Raw genomic sequence first — 19,342 nt, 5'->3', positions numbered from 1 at the left:
TCAAAGTGACGTAGCTGAAGTCTGCCTTCAAGTGCTGTGGGAATATTTCGCTTCAATGTCAGCGCACATTTAACACGACTAAGTTTTCAATTTTTGACTAAACACATGAAATGCACGTCCACCTATTATCTGTTAAGGTTACGAGATCCGCTATAAGTACTTTATGTAAGTTAACAAGAAACTAACATTTTCTGTTTTTTAAATGAGGAATGAACCAAGGGACATGTCCCTCCATCCGTTGCTGACCATCCCACACATTGAAGTTGTTGGGCGCCATCGTGTGGATATAAACGACAGTGCAGCTCGTGATAAAGCTGAAAATCGTGCAGGGTATCAGAGAGACAAGGCAACTAACTAAAACAGGGGTCTTCAACGTTTTAGGCCAAGGACACCTTGGCTGAAAGAGAGATGAAGCAGGGACCTCCTACTGAAATACTGTATTAAATTAAATTGGGCCTAATAGCTAGGGTACACAGACAATACACAGATTTTTTTATGGGGCATACAATACTAAGATATTACAATGATCCCAATAACAATAGCCTATTCATATATATCATATGTTAATGTTAAACATACATTTGGAAGGCACATTGAGTCCTTCAGCTCAATTGCATCTGCATGGTGGCTTAGTGGCTACCATCAAGGTTGTGTAAATGTGTTTTTTTTCCACAATTTGCTTTGCTATTAATACATTGCATTCATATTAATGTATGTTTTCAGACATATTTAATATTTTTTAAAAAAAACGTTGATAAGCTTACCGAACAATTTGGCGGACCAAATGCAGTAACTCCGAGGACCCCTTGGAGGGTCTCTGATACAGGGTGTCAGAGACAGAGACACAAGGTAACTAACTAAAATATTCCACCTTAAATGTCTACATTTACTGTGGCTCTGGCGGAGAGTATTTAGCTAAGCCTAAACATAGGGAAATAAAAAGCTAAATATTGTACAGGTAGGGATACAATTAACCCACTGTAGTCTAATGTAAAATACTTCCTTAAAACAACATGGGAAGGATACATTTAACGAATAATGAATATTAATAATAATAATAATGAAAAATTCAATGACAAATAGCTCCAGGGGATAGTGAATTAGAAAAAATGAAATTAAAAAGTCGTTTCTATAGCAACGGTGAGACGCTGTGTCGCCCCAGAAACCGGATGTGGCGTAAAGTAAGGACGCTGAAGTTTTGAACCGTTTTGAGCGGCGAAACATCTGCTCAGTAAGTCGCATTTTAGTCCTTATTTTACATTTCCTTTAGCCATGTAGCCGTTTTAGCGTGTAGTCTGTCTGTTTCTCGAAGTCGGTTAAAAAAACAACACCCCGCGTGCGTTTTGCAGGTCTGCTTGAGCTATTTTGCTAATGTTAGCTAGTTTGTGAACACTGTAGTTCGTATAAACGTAGGTTGTTGTCATGTTATGGTATGCTTACCTTACGAGACATGACGTTATCCTACCTATTATTACTATCTCCACTTTGTTATGAAACGTGAGTGACGGGACTACTACATTCTTTGTAGCTAACGTTAGCTAACACAGGCATCGCTGAGCCAGTAGTAACTTAGCCGTTATATCCATGTATCCATCTCCTCAGGACAACATGGATAAATACGAGGACTCATGGGACAGATTGGACACCGAGTTTGACCATTTTCTGCTGGACATGAAGCCATATGTCCTTAAACATCCTAACAGGACAGGTGAGGTCACATTTCATCGCATCTCTCTGCACTAAATACAGTTTCATCATTATAATAAGCAATAATACGTTCATTTGATATAGCACCTTTTACAGACAAAGTCACAAAGTGCTTCACATGATGAAATTGTTCTTTTTTTTTAAAAAAAGGCCCAAACAGAAATTTTTTGAGCAAGCAAAAAATAAATACCATTGAAAATGAAATGAAAAAGACTTTAAAACACAAATTTTCAAACACTAGACAAAAGCCATTTTAATCAAGTGAATCTTCAGCTGCTTTTTAAAAGCATCAACAGAGGCCACAGAACGTAAAACAAAAATTTAGGAAGAGCAGTCTACATAATTGGACCTAATACTTCAAAGGCACTGTCACCTTTAGTTTTTAGTCTAGTGCAAGGCACAACCAGTATATCCTTGGTCAGAAGACATGAGTGACCTATTTGTAGTGTAAGGATGGAGCAGGTCATAGATATACACAGGTGCCTGACCATGCAAGGCTCTATATGTCAGAGCAAGAACATTTAAAATGGATCCTGAAATTGATTGGAAGTCAATGTAAAAAGGATAAAATGGGAGTGATGTGAGAAGTCCTGCTGGACCTGGTCAGCAGACTTGCAGCAGTATTACAGACCAGTTGTAGATGGTCCAAGGATGACTACATTACTGGTGTAATTACTGGTGTAGCAAACTGGTAGCTGGTTATGTTTTGTGCTTTTTATAATACAATATTAATATTCTAAGAAAATGTTTGTAATTAGACAACTCCCAGAAATGAACTGACAGGATAATACATGAATGTATTTGACTACTTGTAGCATAATTTCATCTTTTCGTCTCTTTCCCATTGACCTCAGAGCGCCAGCAATGTGCTCTATGGATAAAGAAGCTGTGTGACCCTGCCACGTGTGGTTCAGGTCTAATTGGTCGTAAGAACCGCAACGTGCATGCCCGTTTGCTCCTTCAAATGCTCAAAAGAGGGGTCCTAGAGAGGCCTTTCAACAGCAAACCAGAGCATGGCAGCCTCAAGACACTCCCTACCTACTTGGTAAAAACATCATGGAATCATAAACATTGCTGTCAAAAATGTTGGGGTCGGAGCACTTCCTGTACTCAAGTTGAGTTTGTTTGAGGTGCTCCTAGGATCAGTATACATGTAAAAACATCATAAGAAAATTCCAAGGCACTTGCCTTTTTAAAGTTAACATTTTTGCATCAAGCCTGAAGGTGAGAGTCAGTATCTGGGGGTTTCTTGAGATTTTTGTGTCATAAATATTGCTGTATTGCTATCTAGTAGTGACGTAACTTACCACCTTCATTTGTAGTAAAATAAACTTCCAAAATGCACTCACTGTTACGTTTATAAGAGATTTTTCTTAAGAAAGCATGCCCAAAGTCAGTTACAAAAATATTGTAGCTTGAATATAATGCAGTTGGAACTCATTAGATATCATTGCAATGGATTGCAAATACTAACTCAATCTTCAACTCCTGTCTTTGTGTTTTATTTCTAGTCAATCTACTTTGATGAGCCACTGAGTGGTCAGTACGTGGAGCAGGGCAATGCAGGTCTGCCTGATTGGGTGACAGGAGAGCTGGGTGGCTATACTGATGACAGTTTGGCTACCAGTCTGCTTAAGGACAGAATCAGTTCGACACCTGTTGCAGCGCATCACAGGTACTATTACACTGTACGTAACCCTGGTGAAATGTATAAAACTTTACCTTTTTAAAATTCACCTAAATGAAGCAAGGTGATGGCAATATATAATTTGTTTTTCAAGCCTACTTACGTAAACATTGTATGTAACATGGTAAAGATCTCATCTTTATACATTTGATTATCATTCTGCATTGTTCATGGCAATGCATGTTTTGTTTGAACAAAATACCTGACTAGGAGCCAGATTTTAAGGTGCAACAGCTGGATATGTACATGGGTCTGCAGAAATCATCTACATTATTTTACCATACTGTTTTTTAAATGTATAACTAAAACAGAATTTGTTGGACAACCCTTTTTCACTCTTCAGCTTTTCTTGCTGTAGCTTCATTTTCTTCCTCTTGGCCACAGCCCATAGCTTTTAACATTCAGTAAGATGTGAGTTGTGATATGGATTTCTTGTCTCTTTCGACCAGCCAAAAAGGTAACATATAGACAGACGAAAGGCGTAACATAAACTTTTATCTGATTATTCTATATAATTCATTGCATTCTCAGGTTTATTACTGTGTGGAACTACGACTGGAGACTGAAGTCCCATTTAACAGCAAGAAGCAGAGAGACCAACTGAATGGCTCCAAGGAATATTATATACATTTGGCAATAATATAATAATAATAATAATATACATTATTATATGGCAATACCTATAAACGTTCCCCCAGTGAAACATTTTATCATTTATTTCTTGAAGAGTTCATAGTTGCTTATTAAAATGGCAGTGAGACGTTGTGGCACCCCTCTCTTTTGAAGTGCATCACATTTTGGTCAGATATAGAATATGCTACATATAACACTAATATATTTATCCAAGCACTCTGTGTTGATGTTCTTTTATCAGACTGAAAACATTGAACTTGGCTGTGAAGTTGGATACATGTGGCTTTCTTGACTGATCGCCCATCATATTTGCTCAGCAGCACTATCTGAAAAGCCAAAGACATTGCCAAGTTTTTGCATCAGTCTGCTAGAGCTGTCCATTCTGACTCTTCAAAGAGAAGTACTTCAAAACAGCATGAGAGGATGAGGAACTTTTCTTGTATTCTGTATCCATCTTTCTGTTATTCTCTTTCCCTGTTGTTGAACCTAAGGTCTAACCCCCACATAGGAGAGCGGAAAGCAGAGAATAAGGCTTGGTAGCTCATTACCTTTTTTCTTAAACAGTTTCTATTCTTGTATGAGCATAAGCTAAATGCCTAAAATAGAAATATGTGTTTTGTATTAAGAAATATACTGCTTGATTAAAACATCTTGACTGAAAGCTCAGTGCTACTCAGGTACACATGCACGTGCGTTTCAACATGCCTCCTTAAATCATCCTAGTTAGAGATATTTCCTCTGACTGCAGGCAGCTCAGGTGCTTGACTAATGTGATGTTAGTAATGGCTCAGGGTTTGTCATTCTAATTAACAAGGAAAGGCAAATCAGAACCCAGTGGCATTATATGCTCATTAGCATAATAAAAAGAGCGCAAGTGTAGTAAAGAGAGCATAATATCCACCAGGACACTGGTGCCATATGTAATTCAGATTTTACTGTCAGTAGAGATTTTGAGAATCTCTCTCTCTCTCTCTCTCTCTCTCTCTCTCTCTCTCTCTCTCTCTCTCTCTCTCTCTGTGTGTGTGTGATTTATCTATATACAATGCCATTTGTAAACAGTAATACAGTCATTGAAGTAGAGATGCACTGATCCAATCCAATATGATACCGATCCAATACTATTGTTGAATAAATGAACCGCATACTTTGCTGTGTGAGTGATGGCATCAGGCTTGATTGACATAAACATTTAGCCTTCTTAAAATGTATAACAAATTAACACAGATATAAATGTACTTAATATTATTTATTAACAAATAACATTAGCAGCAAAAATAAATAAATAACACTTCCATGTAAAGTGCACTGCAAACAGATATTTTAAAATGTAATTTAAAATATAGCAGCTGCCTGAAACCCAACAAACAATGGCTTAATTAAATTGCTGTGTATGATATTAATAAAAAATAAATGACTGGTCGGAATGCTTTATCGTCCTCATTTATCCGATATCTGAATTAGTCAATATCAGAGCAGATATTTGATCCTGGTATCCGATCGGTGCATCCCTACAATAAAATGGTGCAGAATGCAAATGGTACTGGAATAAATGCCAGAAAGTATACACATTGTATACAAGTGTTACAACTACACTACATTCACTGAGGCGCAGCTTTTTCTTTTTTCTTTCCTCTGTTAAGGTGTGGATAGAGAGTTTTTGTGGGGAGCAGACTGCTGAGTACCATAGTGTCTGATTGGGATAAGACCATGAAAGACGCTCAGATCACAGGCTAATGTCCTGATGGAGAAAATAAGCCGGGCCAAGAGTCCTTTTATGTGTCGCTCTCATTTAGATAAGATTAAATGGAAGGAACTCGTCTGACTCCCTATGATGTGGCAACGTTTGATCTCTGTCTCACTTGCCATTAGTGAGGTGATGGGCAGGGCTTTTTTTTAGCTTGTCAAGCGGTCCAATTCAAGTTGGGATGATTTTCTGATGTTTTGAGATGTTACATGTGTTTCACACAGAAATGGATATTCTGTAATGTGTGGGTTAAACATATACCCCATCTAACTTCATTGGTCCAAAATTCCCTGAGTGAATTCCACCATGCATTCCTGTATTGTTATGCTATTCCTAATGTAGCCACAAGATGGAGCTACTGCTTTGTCTATAGTACTAATTCAGGCAGAGGAATGCTGTGGAACAGCAAATGCAGCCAGCAGGGGTCAAGAGATCATACAAAACAGCTTTGGTGATTAGCTAACATGTCCTCCTTGTCTTCTCATGTCACCTTGTGTTCAAAGGAGACCGATAACGATAAAAACGTAAGGGAGAAATATGGTGGTGTGAGTTGGTTTTGACATGTTAACTTGGTAACCAACACTGCTGGTGTTAGGTTCACTGCTTAAGTTTAATTCTGGCTTTATCTCTTTGTATTACTCTCCTCTCTATTTCACAGGCTTCTCTTTAAGGCCTTTCTTCTTCATTTTTCTCTCCTTGTTTTTCTCCTGTCTCTTTCTCTGACTTATGCATTCCTGTGTGCGCTTTCCATCCATCCACATATTAAAACTTTTACCCCCCTCCTTCTTATTTTTCTGGGGAAATGCGACAATAACATTGTCCTTGCAATAATCAGCCATTGATGCTGGTATAAACGCCTCATGTCTCCTGCTGACAGGCCATAGTGTCTCCACTGATCTTGGCTCCAGGTTGTTTTGGGTTATAGTGAAGAGAGTGCAGGGGCAGGGATGTTTGTGTCCCAAGGTCAAACTGCTTTCCTGAGGGTGCCCCAGGCTGAGACCCAGGCCCACTGGCTCTGCACCTGGAGGTCAGGCTGGGGTATGGATGTCAGGCTGCTTTAATCAGCCAAGCTGCAGCTTCTGAGGCTCTACATGGTGTTCTAATTTTCGTGTGTGTGTGTGTCTGCTTTGATCTCTGGGCCTCAGACTCCAGACACATCTGATTCAATTATCCTCATCCACCTGTTGACTTAGAGGCCCAAGATTGCAAAGCTTGGCCCCCTTATCAAAGTTTCATGGCTGCATGTGTTTGTGCATCTGTGCGCACATGCACAGACAAACCTGTATGTGAGAGAGGAGTGAGTACACGAAAGCTGAAGTCTGCAGGGTTTTATTTGAAAATCGTGGTTCATAATTAATTAGAAATCAGTCATACCGTAATACATCCCTAAAAGTATTACTGCAAAACTATTGTTTTGGACGTTTTCCTGTGATGGTTCTTTTCTAATTTTGGTTGTGTTTTTTTGTGCCTTATTGTGTTTTATCTCTGTCCCTCAGAGATACTGTTGATATACCTCAGTCATTGCTGCCCTCCCATTGTAACTAATAAGCACCAGCATTTGATGGTGTTCAGGTCAATGAATCCATTTATAACATGTTATTTACAACACATGGCATGTCAGTGAGAGCCTTCCTGGTGCATAAATGGGCATCCCACTGCTCCATGACATCAAATATACATTTACAGAAGCACATTGTAATTACACAACTCCAAAAGTCCAAGCAGCTTCAAGAGTAGATGCACACTATTACAAACCAAATACCAACCAACAAACCTGGCTCATTAAGAACCTGAGGTGTTCCCCCTAAGCATCTAAAACTAAGAATCTTATTTACCAGAATCATGTTTATCAAAATCCCTTTGATATGTTCACTTACCATGAATACTTGCTTTTACAACAATACTGTTTAGTTTAGTTAAGCTTTGTTTGACCAGAATATGTCATTGATATCAAACTCTCTTTTGCAAGAGAGCCCTGAAAACAAAATACATAAGACAGTTTAGTCATCGCACACACTAATTAAAGTGGTCACAAATATTAAAAATAGGAAGAGGAACATTTTGTCCCCCAGAGGAACTCTACAGTAATTCTTAAAGTCAAATAAATAGACTACAAACATATTATCTGAATGTATTTTTAAAGCTTTTACAACAAACAAAGGTAAATTCACACAGTAGTCCATTAATAGAAGTCCTTTATCAAAATATTAGAGCAATTTAATACAACATATTAACATCACTGTCCATAAAGTTAAATCATTAAGCACCTAGTGTCACTGTAGCCAACAATATATTATTCTACAAAGAACCAGATGTTTTCGGGGCAAAGCAATAATTTATCCAGCCTTCCGGTCTTTAGTTAGGGCTGTTACTAAGCAGAATACATATATAAACTGTTAAAACATTTACTCATTCAACAAATGAAAAGAAGAATTAATATTGCATGGGTGTTCTGTGCGTGTTTTCTACGTTTTGAGGTTTAATATACAAATTACAAAGGAGACTCCTGCAGCAATTCGTCCTGATCTATATTCAGCAGTCTTTCCAGATACTTCACAGTGATGGTGCTTTTCTCCATGAGATAACACTGTCTGTGACAAATGAGGTTCAAAATTCTCAATACCAGGAATGCTTAAGAAATTACATGGGAGAAAAAGAGCACCCACAGGCTCCAAGTGCAGAGTGTGAAACAGTGCCCTCTAGAATGCAATTTGATGTCTCTATTGGATGACAGCGATTTTTTTTGCTCCTTCATTGTTGTCCTACATCTTCCCGTCTCCTTTAACATGCTCATTCAATCAGCATTAGTGGGCCATTAGGGCCGCATGTGCCTGCGCTTAATGAGATAGTGAGCTCAGTTATGCCTTTGTATGTGTGCGAGAGAGAGAGTAATGAGAAATTGTGTGTGTTCGTGTGCCAATGGATACAGAATAAGCAGTTTCCCTGTTAAGCTCCTTGTTTAAACCATGATGGACATGATGAGAGACAATGATTGAGGTGTATGATTATAAAATGATTGTACAAACCATAGGCCGGTGCCCTGTGGGCTGTCCATGGAAACAAAGTGATGTATAGCAGAGACTTTATTGTTCAGATGGGATGAAATGCAGACCACAAACCATGCAACCAATGCCAGATGTTGATCTGTGTAAATAGCGAGGCAGGCTGCCTACGCAAGCACATTCATATGCAAACAGAGAGACAAAAGCAGACTCCTGAGACATGCACACGCACATACTGCACTGTAGGTTAACCTCACACTTTTCTTTCTGTTTCTCTCTCTTCTCTTACAGGAGAAAACTATATGAGGAAAAGAGTCCATCAAGACCGGTGACCTCCAGTCCACTAAAACAGTCACCCAGATGTGATTCCAGGAGGGTTAGTTCATCACCATACCTCTGGACTTCCCTAACACACTTGTCTTAGATTCAACAAGTTGGGTTTTCAGATTTATAGGTACCTATAAATCTGAAAAAAAAAAATATATTAACAGCAAACCCACTGGGTGCCAATACAAATATTAGCCACAATGTTTTGCTTCCTTCTTTAATGTGCACCAATTTGGAAATTCCTGAACTCACTTCCCCATGAAGCCAGAGGAAATTCTATGAACTCATAAGCTTCTGGTTCAAGCAACAATAATATAACTAATGGTTGTGATCACAAAACATTTGACAGCAAGGTGCCAGTTTCTTAGGTGCACGTTACTGAAAGGTGGAGCTGCAATGATTCCACAGAAAAATAATTGCCAACATTTTTGTTAATCATTTAAAGAACTTTTTCATCAAAAATGCTGTTTTCAGCCTCTCAAATATAGAGATGTCATTCTTTTCTGGTATTATATCATAACTAAATATCTTTGGGTTTTAAAAAACATTTTCCACTGTTTTCTGATATTTTATAGACCAAACCATTCATCGATTAATGTGGAAAAGTAATTTTCAGGATAATCGATAGTGAAAATAACTGTAACTATAATGCATTATACAGAGACGTGTTTCTGTTATTTTGTCTAACCTTGTTGTGAAAAGTGGGGTGGACAAAATATTGAAGACATCACTCAGTATAACAAAATACAATTCAGCAGCAGAAACTACAGCTTTCAGAATAATTTAACTCAAACACAATTCTATAACCTTCGTGTACATATGTTATGCTGGACTGCATTAGTTTTAGCTAAATATACCGAATTATGACGTTATGCAAAATGATCCAAACTCTTCAAACCAGCGAGAAGACGACAGCACAAACATAAATCTGCTTTCAATAATAAAAACTGTTCTAACTTTTGCAGAAAATTGTGTAATCATGCAGGTACATAGTAGGCTCATAGTAAGAAGATGATTGAGAAAAACATTTTTCATCTTGAATCTACTGTAAGTATTAACTGAAAAACACGATGTACACTTCAACTGCTGTGGCCAAAACCATTTGAGGTCGGTATACTTATCAGTGTTTAACACAATGCGCTGAATTTCTGGTGCGATACAAAGATTGTGACACAGTGCTTTGAACAGCAAGTGACCTGAATACTCAGCATTCCTAGATATTGAAATGAAACATTTACTCTGTTGTTCGAGGGTGAGGCTCTGGGACCTTAATGCCTTTTTAATCAGAAGGGGCATATAATCCTGAGCTATTCATTTCTGTGTCAGTGTAGTTCCGCTGAGGTACACCCAAGGTCCACACTCCGCCAGATCCTAATCAAATTCAACAACATCTCTCCTTTCCCTATCGCTCTCTCAACTTTATTAGATATTTCCCCCATTTCAGCCTTGCTGCCCAACCTCGACTTGAGTAAACTGATCCTGTATCAACAGAACCCCTGGAAGCATTCAAATTATACTGTATAAAACAAATCCGGAGGCCCATTGTAACAAAAGACTGGGGAAAACAAGGATGACAGGCAGTTTAGCTGCATATGCCCCTCTTGTGGAATTTACTGCGTGACGGAAATGATGTGGAACTGCCAAACATCTGGAGTACTGTATGTGAGAGGGAGGAGAGTGAGGGAGCAAAGGGTGGAGAGATGGAGATTACAAGGGAATAGAAAGCTGTTAGTGTGGGAGGAGAACACATGTGGGTGTACTGTATATCTGTAAGCTTTTGAAGAATCCTTTTGTTGTTGCCAAGAGAAGAATTATATTGTGTCAAAATGATAACCTCCATCATTGTCTGCTGATTGCTTCCTCAGGCCAAACTGCCAATCAACAAAATCATTTCAATTCCCTCCTCTAATTTAAAACACTTAATTTCCATTTTGTTTTTCCTGTTTCAGCTGTTTACGCACTCTTACACATACTCTTTTTCCTCCTCAGGTGGATGCGGGGCTGAACGCAGATATGTCTCCCGATGACAGTGACCTGGAGGCTCGTCTCAACAGCTGGAACCTGGGGGTGAGTCCAGGGGCATGCCTTGAGCTTCTTGGTTACATGCAGCTGTCATTATGCTGCAGCTCCTCCACAGCGACAGTAAATATGATCACCTGAGCACACAGAGTACATAGAAATCAAATTGGGCAATGACGTTGAGCCGCATGGCTTAGACACTGCTAAACAAAGGGTGTAAAAACCCTTTCACTTCTTGAAACCACTTCCTTCTAAGGAGTGGGAGAAGGGTTGTGTAAACTGAGCATTTGAAGATGTGTGCGCCTCTCTTATCTGCTCTGTCTGGAGTGCACCAGGCCAGGGCTTGATAAACACTCTGCCCTCATGTCTTTTATTCCCTTATTTATTTCCTATCTCCTCACCAGCATGACCAAGAGTCCCTCTTTTTCTTTTTGCTTGTCGCCTCTGTCCTCTCTCCCATATTACTCCCACAGTGATTTTTTTCTACAGCACAGCCCCTCTCTGTTTTTTTAAAATTCTTTCTCAAACTGTTCCTCTCTGTTCTACTGTCCTACTTCTATCTGGCACTTTCTCCCTCTGTTGGTCCATCTACCTTTCTCCCTCTGTCTTTCGGTACTGGGATAATCTGAGGTATCTATAAGCATACGTGAAGCTCTGCACCGCCCCGCTCTGCACTCCTCTGTGTTGAGACGCTGATAAGAGGCACTGCTTGGCAACACTCCCCCTAGCCTGCATCTTTCAAATCAACAGATGTTCCCTACACAAACACACACAAACACACACACACGCACACACACACACACACATGCACACACACGCGCACAAACCCAAACCTCCTTCAAGTTTACAGAACTTTTATAGATGCACTGCTTCAAAGCGCCCAGCTCCTAAGAAATTTCAGCACGGCCAAGCTTCCCTCTATCTAGAACATCTTTAGCTTTGCTTTAGATGTTCTGAAGCAGTCCATATCGGTTTGTTCATTTCACCTCTAAGTTTGTGCACGGTGGCCATACTGGACAGTCGACAGCAGATTGCTTCAGACTCAGATAGGAGTTCCTTTAAAAGATACGAAACCGGATTTAGCTGGACCACCATCTGTAGCTTGTGTGCTGTTGGAGTTGTATTGCTAATGGGAGTTGAGTGCAGCACACACTGACATACAGTGAAGGAAAATAAATGCAAGTGAAAATTGGGTAATACTTGGCGTATTTTTAAAAAATAGAATTCAATAATAGTCCCTGCCACTTGGTCATCCATTGTCTGCGGTAAAATGGGTGTGCTTGCGGCTTGCTCAATGCTAGTCCAAAACTAGGAAGCCATCAATCACCGTGTGTTTGTTTGGCTGGAGAGCCAGGCCTTGTGATGTGGAGTGTTGTTCCTCTTCTTCATCCATCCACGTCAGGTTCCAATGACACAGGATGCCGTGCCAGCTGTAAGGCTGGACAAACATCTGCACACAGGAGCATGTGTGTGGGCACACAGAATAAGAGTGTGCGCACAGGAATACGTATGCACCAAGTCCAAGTTTAGTATCACACTGTGCCAGCATTACACCACAGCATTTAGTCTACACGTCTTCCTTGCCCTGTGGGCCGTGCTCAATCAAATCTGATGACTGGCTGTCTGTGGGTATAAAAAGAAATCCCATTCTTGTTTTCAGCCTGGGCACAAGTTTAGAAGGATATTGATTGATTCATCACTTGGTAAATATGGATTTTTTTTCTTTAGCCAGTGCCAAATTTAAGTAGCAATTCATCACACATCATGGCACGCACCATTGATGCTGCTCTGCGCAGACTAAATTGAGTGTTCCTGTGTATGTGTTTGTCTATGTGTGCATGTATTACAGTTTACAGTAAATCTGATCAGAGTCAACCGGATGTCTCCTTTTGTTATGAGCTTATAGTATGCCAGCTAACAAAATGTCTGACCTGTTTTAACCTGCATCTCGACCAAGTAAGGAGACATAGCTGCTTTCATCTGTTTCACCTGTCACTGGTTCACCCTCAAGCAACAGACTAGCTGTAACTATTTTAGTCGGACGCTTTGAGGTTCTTTCAGGTTCTGTTCTCATCTTCCATTCATTCTGGATCAGCTTTTCGTGTGGGTTGTGCCATAACATTAAATCCTTTTTTTCACACTACCCTCTTCTTATTCCTCCTTGTTTTCCCCCATGATCCCCATGTTGAAGAGATTAGCAACAGAACTGTTTACTGGGCGTCATTGCTGTCATCTCCAAAGTCAACTCCACTGCTTTGAAAGGCCGTGATCTTGCTGCTAGTTAGCAGCCCCTGTAGACAGCCTCAGTACATGAGAGAAAATCACTGTGTGATAGTGTGAGTTCACAAGAAAATAATGGGGTCATAAACAAGCGTCAAATAGTGGAACGGAAAAAAACAGGTTGTCAGCACAGAGATTTCTTTGCAGTTCATGTCACACTTGTGTGCTGTATCATTGTAATTGTGCAGAGGCATTTGGACTGTAACTCTTTTGCGTTCAGGTAGATTAGCAGCTTACTCTTTTTTTCCATGTCTTGTGTTTCATATTATAATCAAAGGACATGGCATGTCAGTGTTTGGTAGGAACGTATACACATTTGTCTCCATGTGACGGTAAACGGACCGGGGATAGCTTACAGATTAGTGGTCCTGAGTGTTGACAAAAGAGCCGGGTTGGGACAGCAAACAGGGGCCGAGAGCAGAAACAGAGCCGGCCACACACACAATGCCTTGAAGTAGCCTGACGCATTCTGTCTTTTTAAACAGACAAGAGTTGACGGAAGAGACTCCAGCCACAGTACCACGCTTTTGATGTGTTCCCCGCATTGTTTATAACAAACTGAAGGCGGAGGTTAGATTCTGGTCATGGTAATGCTTTGTTAGGAAAAGAAGAAGAAGAAGAGAATCCTAAAGTTTTTCTATTTACTCTTTCAGATTGAAAACCCCAGGTATTTGCGAGAGAACCCCATTCTCTCATCGCCGGTAAGTTGTCAAGGGGTCTCTTGTGGTTTTATAGACAAAAGTGCTGTCTTTGAACTCCTCAGTCACTTCATCACCTAATCTCACTCCTGTTTATCTCTGTAGATTTTCAAGTCAAGCTTTGGGAGGAACAGCATGTTGACCGATGATCAGGGCCCACAGCAGGTATACACTGCAGTATGAGCCCTTAGCAAGCCCAACAGTAATTCAAAGCTTCTATGGGTGATAAATACCAGAATTCTTTAATGATTCTATATAATGATATGAGTATATCCAAAAGTAGTACATGATATTTTAGAGACTGCCCTTTATGTCCATTCCGGTAAGCCTCAACCCTTTTTACTCACTCTTCAATAAGCTCAGCATTTGTATAAAAACAAGCGTTGAACGCATATAGAAGTTAAAGCTCCCTTTACTGCTTTATGGCCCCCACAGCCATGTACATACATCTTCATGCATAGTTTCTATTGTTGAAATGGTCGAGTTGAGCTTCCTTTTTAGAAGACAAAAATAATGCTGTCTCCCAGTGATGACAGTTTTTTCCTTATGTGGATTTAAGCTGAAAATCCCATTCTGAAAGCATGCTTTGAAGTCCCCTCTGCCCCTCCCCACCTCTACTGAACCAGCACCCACCCCCATCCCTTACTGTCAGCCTTTACCCGCACTGTTAAATATAAAACTGAGCATGACTTGGTTGTAATAGCCGTAGCTTTCATGTCTGCCTGGGCGAAAGCTCTCCAGCCAGTTAGATACGCTTCACCGGAAGAGGGCAGAGAATAAAGGGAGAAAGGGCAGAAAGAAAGGGGAAGGATATGAGACATGATGGACAACAATGGTTTTGCTTATTGACCTGCTATAACAACGATACATGTTTGTGATTGACATACATCCACCCAGTCGGTAGGCTGCCTACAGTATGAGTTCATATTGAATGTAGCAACCAATACACAAACATTAAAGCAACGTCCAATGCTATTTGATCTTGCCACAGACTAGCTGACTGGCTACATACAGCTGTGTGCTGGGAATATGAATGTATCACATCTGAGAAAACTATATTTATCCTCCACACCAACTTTACTTTGATATACACAGAGTTACCAGTTTATTATCCAATCCAATTCTAATGCCCTGCAATAAATTGTTTGTAGCTTGCAATTTATGAGAAGGTCAGAGGGTTTTTAATTCAAATCTATCGTCATTTGTGGCTGTATTTAATGGCATTTTTATATTTGAGAATTAAGAATATTTCTCCCACTCTTGTACTGTATACAAGTATGGTGGACAAAATACCATCCAGATACAGTTTGATGTAGGTGGCCTTGAATATGAGAATGTCCCCAATATGGCGGTCTTCAGGAAAGTCACAGAGAAACACTGGGAGGGACACATTGAGAAATAAGAGGAAATGGTGCAGAGCTGGAGTTTTTTTTCCCAATGGTGCAGAGGTTTGTGTATCTATTGCATTTCTCTTGTATTCTACCATGCAGAGGTTACTTCTTTTTAATAGACTGAAAATAAAGCTGTAGGGGAAATGTGAATGAAAAAGAAAACGTGTACATGCATTGAAATCTGTGTGTGTGTGTGTGTGTGTGTGTGTGTGTGTGTGTGTGTGTGTGTGTGTGTGTGTGTGTGTGTGTGTGTGTGTGTGTGTGTGTGTGTGTGTGTGTGTGTGTGTGTGTGTGTGTGTGTGTGTGTGTGTGTGTGTGTGTGTGTGTGTGTGTGTGTGTGTGTGTGTGTGTGTGTGTGTGTGTGTGTGTGTGTGTGTGTGTGTGTGTGTGTGTGTGTGTGTGTGTGTGTGTGTGTGTGTGTGTGTGTGTGTGTGTGTGTGTTGTTATCACTGTGGGGATCCCTTAATTTAATCTTAATCTGGCCACCATCAGTTTTTCAAATTTCAAGTTATCCAATACTTTGGTTTATTGGCTTTTTTATCTACCATATGCAGAACCTTCTCTTGAACTCTGCTGCATTGTCCCAATGAATCTCTTATTCCCATTGTGAGGTTCTGGGAATTCCCTTTTGATTATACCCTATGTCCTGTAAAAGAGGAATCATAATACATCTTTGGTTTATGACATGCTATTATAAATGCCCTTTCTTTTAGTTTTTATTATTTAAGATGCTCCCACTGATCATGTGTCTTGAGTCACCATTAGCAATTCAAAGAGTGTTAGGTGGATTTCAGGAACGCGGAACCCCACAGGATACAGCTGTTACCACACACACACTATTTTTCTATAGAAGTGACTCGAGTCACCAATCCCACCTTAACCATATCATCCTCAATAGCCCTTTAAGCTTTTCTGCAGAACCTTCAAAGCCTTGTCCAACCCTGTCATTGCGTGGCTGTCCAGGCCCAGTCTAGGAAATCACAGTGACATCACTTCCCTTTAATCCAGAAAGCCTAGTTGAAAAATTACCCTGGTTTAAGGCGTTATACACGCCACATGTCATTAAGCTGGCGGCAGCTTAACAAACATCTCAGCTTTCACACCAAACTCATCCTCCTTCCAAGCTACCGACTACATTGATAATAATGCTGACTGCTCTTTTCCTGTGGAACAATGAGTGGCAGCTGAGAAACTTCACCGCAAGCAGACATTGGTTTGAGTCACTTAGTGTGTTTGCTTAGTTGCGGAAAATGTCTGGCTGGAGCAACGATGTCCTGTTAATCCTCCAGCACACCCTAGAAGTGCTCAGCATTATGAGGGCTGGGTCTTTATTTGGAAATTCAATTAGATAGCGAATGATGCGTCAGGTTTAGCCATAGTCATGTGATTACAGAAGGAGATGCTGGAGTCACTTAGTGTGACTCCAGTGCTGATTAAAGCACTTTCTTTTAAAGTTTGCCTGTGAGTGTGTGCATGCTGTCTTTAAACTAACCCCTTGGTACCTGACCTGAGGGATTGTTGGCAGCAGGCACAGCACGTTAGATGTGTGTCTTTGTGTAAAGCAGTCACACTCTAATGGTCACAAGCCCTTGACTGGGGCTTTACTTTCCGTTGCCGTAATGATGCAGTTTCTCTAATCTAAGGATCCTCTGGGATGGAGCTTGAGCTCTCAGCCTGTGATTTAGAGGGCCATAGCCTTTCTTATCTGAACGTTTTTCAAAGCTAAAAAAAGAGCAAGCTAGTGAGCCTTAGAAGTCTAAAGGAGGCCAGTATGCTTCAGGCTGAAAGACACCAGGGACCAACAGGGTTCCATGATGATAAAGTTACTATTTCAAGAATTTCTCTCTTATGTACTTGATTTGTATGTACTTGATGTATTCATATCAGCATTTTTGAGTAATAATCTGTTTACATAGTCTGTTCGGAACTACCCTAGTCTAAAATTTCGTGAGCAACTTTTTTTCAACTGTAGCCAAAGTTTCTATCCAACCTTACTATCTGGACAGACTACATTAAATTAACTTCTTGTCAGAGTGTGGAAATTACATCTAGCTGTTCCTCAGTAGATAGCACAATGCTGCATAGTGACTATCCTCGAGCATCTGTGTTTACTGAGGATGAAAGACACACCAGGACATTGTACGTCTCAGGCAAGAGGGAGGAGATGCACAAACGCAACCTTGCTTTTTGGAGCCCAAACAGTTAGCATGAACACATCCCTCTGAGGGAAAAGGCCTTGACCCCTGGGTTGGTTTTTAGAAAAGAAAAAGTGACGTCTTCTCCTCGCATTCCCTCCCACATATGAACCACCGCTACCCACCCATCTTTCCTCCCACCCTCTCATCCTTTCAAGAGCGGAGTGTCAAAAAACATGGCATCTTACAGCGCTTGCTACAACTCTGAAGAAGAGAAGAGGGAAAAAAGCTGTACCACCCAGTCGGGCTGATTGAAGGCATCTCAGGCGCCTTAGGTGTACGACATTCCTCCTCCTCCTTCCTTCACTGACGACTTTATAAACAAGTTTCAAACGCCCCTGATCTAGTTTGACAAACTTTTTCCAAAGAGCATTTGAAGAGAGGATGAGAAAGTGACACCCCCACATGTGCTTTTTTTATGGGGGGGATGGGATGCCGGCAGAATCAGGTCTCCACTTACTCTTCTGCTTTTCAATCACTGCCATCTCTCTCCCTTTCTCTTTCTCTCACTTTGTTTTTCTTTTTCCTTTCTACTCTGACAAGTCTCCTGTGGTCCTATGAATTGCACCAGAAATAGTGGTAAATCAAGAGAAAAGACACAGTACAAAGAGAGAACACTTAACAGAGTTTCTTCAAGGTTACAGTGCATAGATGTAGCTGAAGTGCAATAATGAGGAGAGGCAACTAGAAGGCAATTTTATGTGTCTTGATTGTGCTTTTATTTATTTTTTAAGTGCTGACATCTTAACAAAATATAAACTCATAGGTTCATAGATTCCACCATTTCTAACCCCAAAGCATTTTTTCTATAACATCCTGCTGTGGATGTCTGTGTAATATTGTGTCAATATTTAAACACTTTACCAAACCAACAGCTGCTACCCTTTTGATTTTTACCAAGAGAAGGTCTAATGTGGTTTGACTGTGCCAAGCAAAGTCGTGGGAATTTTCCACTTTATTGTTTTGATGACTTGAACAAACAAGAGCTAGCCTCGGGATGTTGTTAACCACTGACATGTTCACACACACAACCACACTTTCAAAGAAAGAATGTTGTCACCCTGCTCCAGGGTTGATTAACACAGCAGAAAAGACAGTGACTAAACATGAGTACTTCATGTGACATCAAAGTGAATGTCCAGTCATCTTTCTGTCAAAGGTTCTCTTTGTGTTTCCATGTGTTGTGTGGGTGTGAGCTGAGACAACTTGTGTGTAGTTTATACTGAAGAAACTAGAAAGAGTTATTAGAAAAGGCTGGCATTATTATGTTACAGTTTCAAATAGTCATGCAAAACTCTCAAAGGATAAACCCCTTTTATTTTACATCAAAATGTTTTTGTCTGTTCCACCCTCAGGCAAAAGTTTACGTTTTTGCCCCACCAGTGATAGAGCTATAAATAGAATAGAAAATGAGCATTGTATCCTCAAAGGGCTGCTGTGGTTGTCCTCGACTAAAGACATTCCTAACTGACTGTTAGTCACAGGATTTCTTCAATTAATAAATGACAAAAGTCTGCCTGCAGACACACAATAATACTTAATGTCAAACGCCTTTCAAATAAATACATTTGTAAATAAAATTGGCATGCCAGACAAGTGATAATTATTTTGCATTAATGACAAATGACTAATAATATATTAGATAATCTTATAAAAAGA

General features: G+C 40.1%; 1 protein-coding gene across 1 annotated transcript in view; it reads left to right on the top strand.

Moving 5' to 3' along the window:
• Positions 1–1,608: 1,608 nt before the first annotated feature.
• Positions 1,609–19,342, top strand: part of cep112 (centrosomal protein 112) — a gene marked incomplete at both ends in the record, with an annotated part of 99,215 nt that continues 81,481 nt past the window's right edge. The window contains 7 exons of the mRNA XM_083931855.1: positions 1,609–1,708; positions 2,562–2,752; positions 3,219–3,382; positions 9,065–9,149; positions 11,090–11,167; positions 14,053–14,100; positions 14,203–14,262. Of these exons, the coding sequence (XP_083787981.1) occupies positions 1,609–1,708; positions 2,562–2,752; positions 3,219–3,382; positions 9,065–9,149; positions 11,090–11,167; positions 14,053–14,100; positions 14,203–14,262 (726 nt within the window). The remainder of the gene's footprint in view (positions 1,709–2,561; positions 2,753–3,218; positions 3,383–9,064; positions 9,150–11,089; positions 11,168–14,052; positions 14,101–14,202; positions 14,263–19,342) is intronic.

The sequence above is a fragment of the Echiichthys vipera genome (genome assembly GCF_963691815.1).
Source record: "Echiichthys vipera genome assembly, chromosome: 17".
In the NCBI taxonomy this organism is placed as follows: domain Eukaryota; kingdom Metazoa; phylum Chordata; class Actinopteri; order Perciformes; family Trachinidae; genus Echiichthys; species Echiichthys vipera.
The sequence above is the reverse complement of the archived record's forward strand: the minus strand, read 5'-3'. Positions and strand labels throughout refer to the sequence as shown.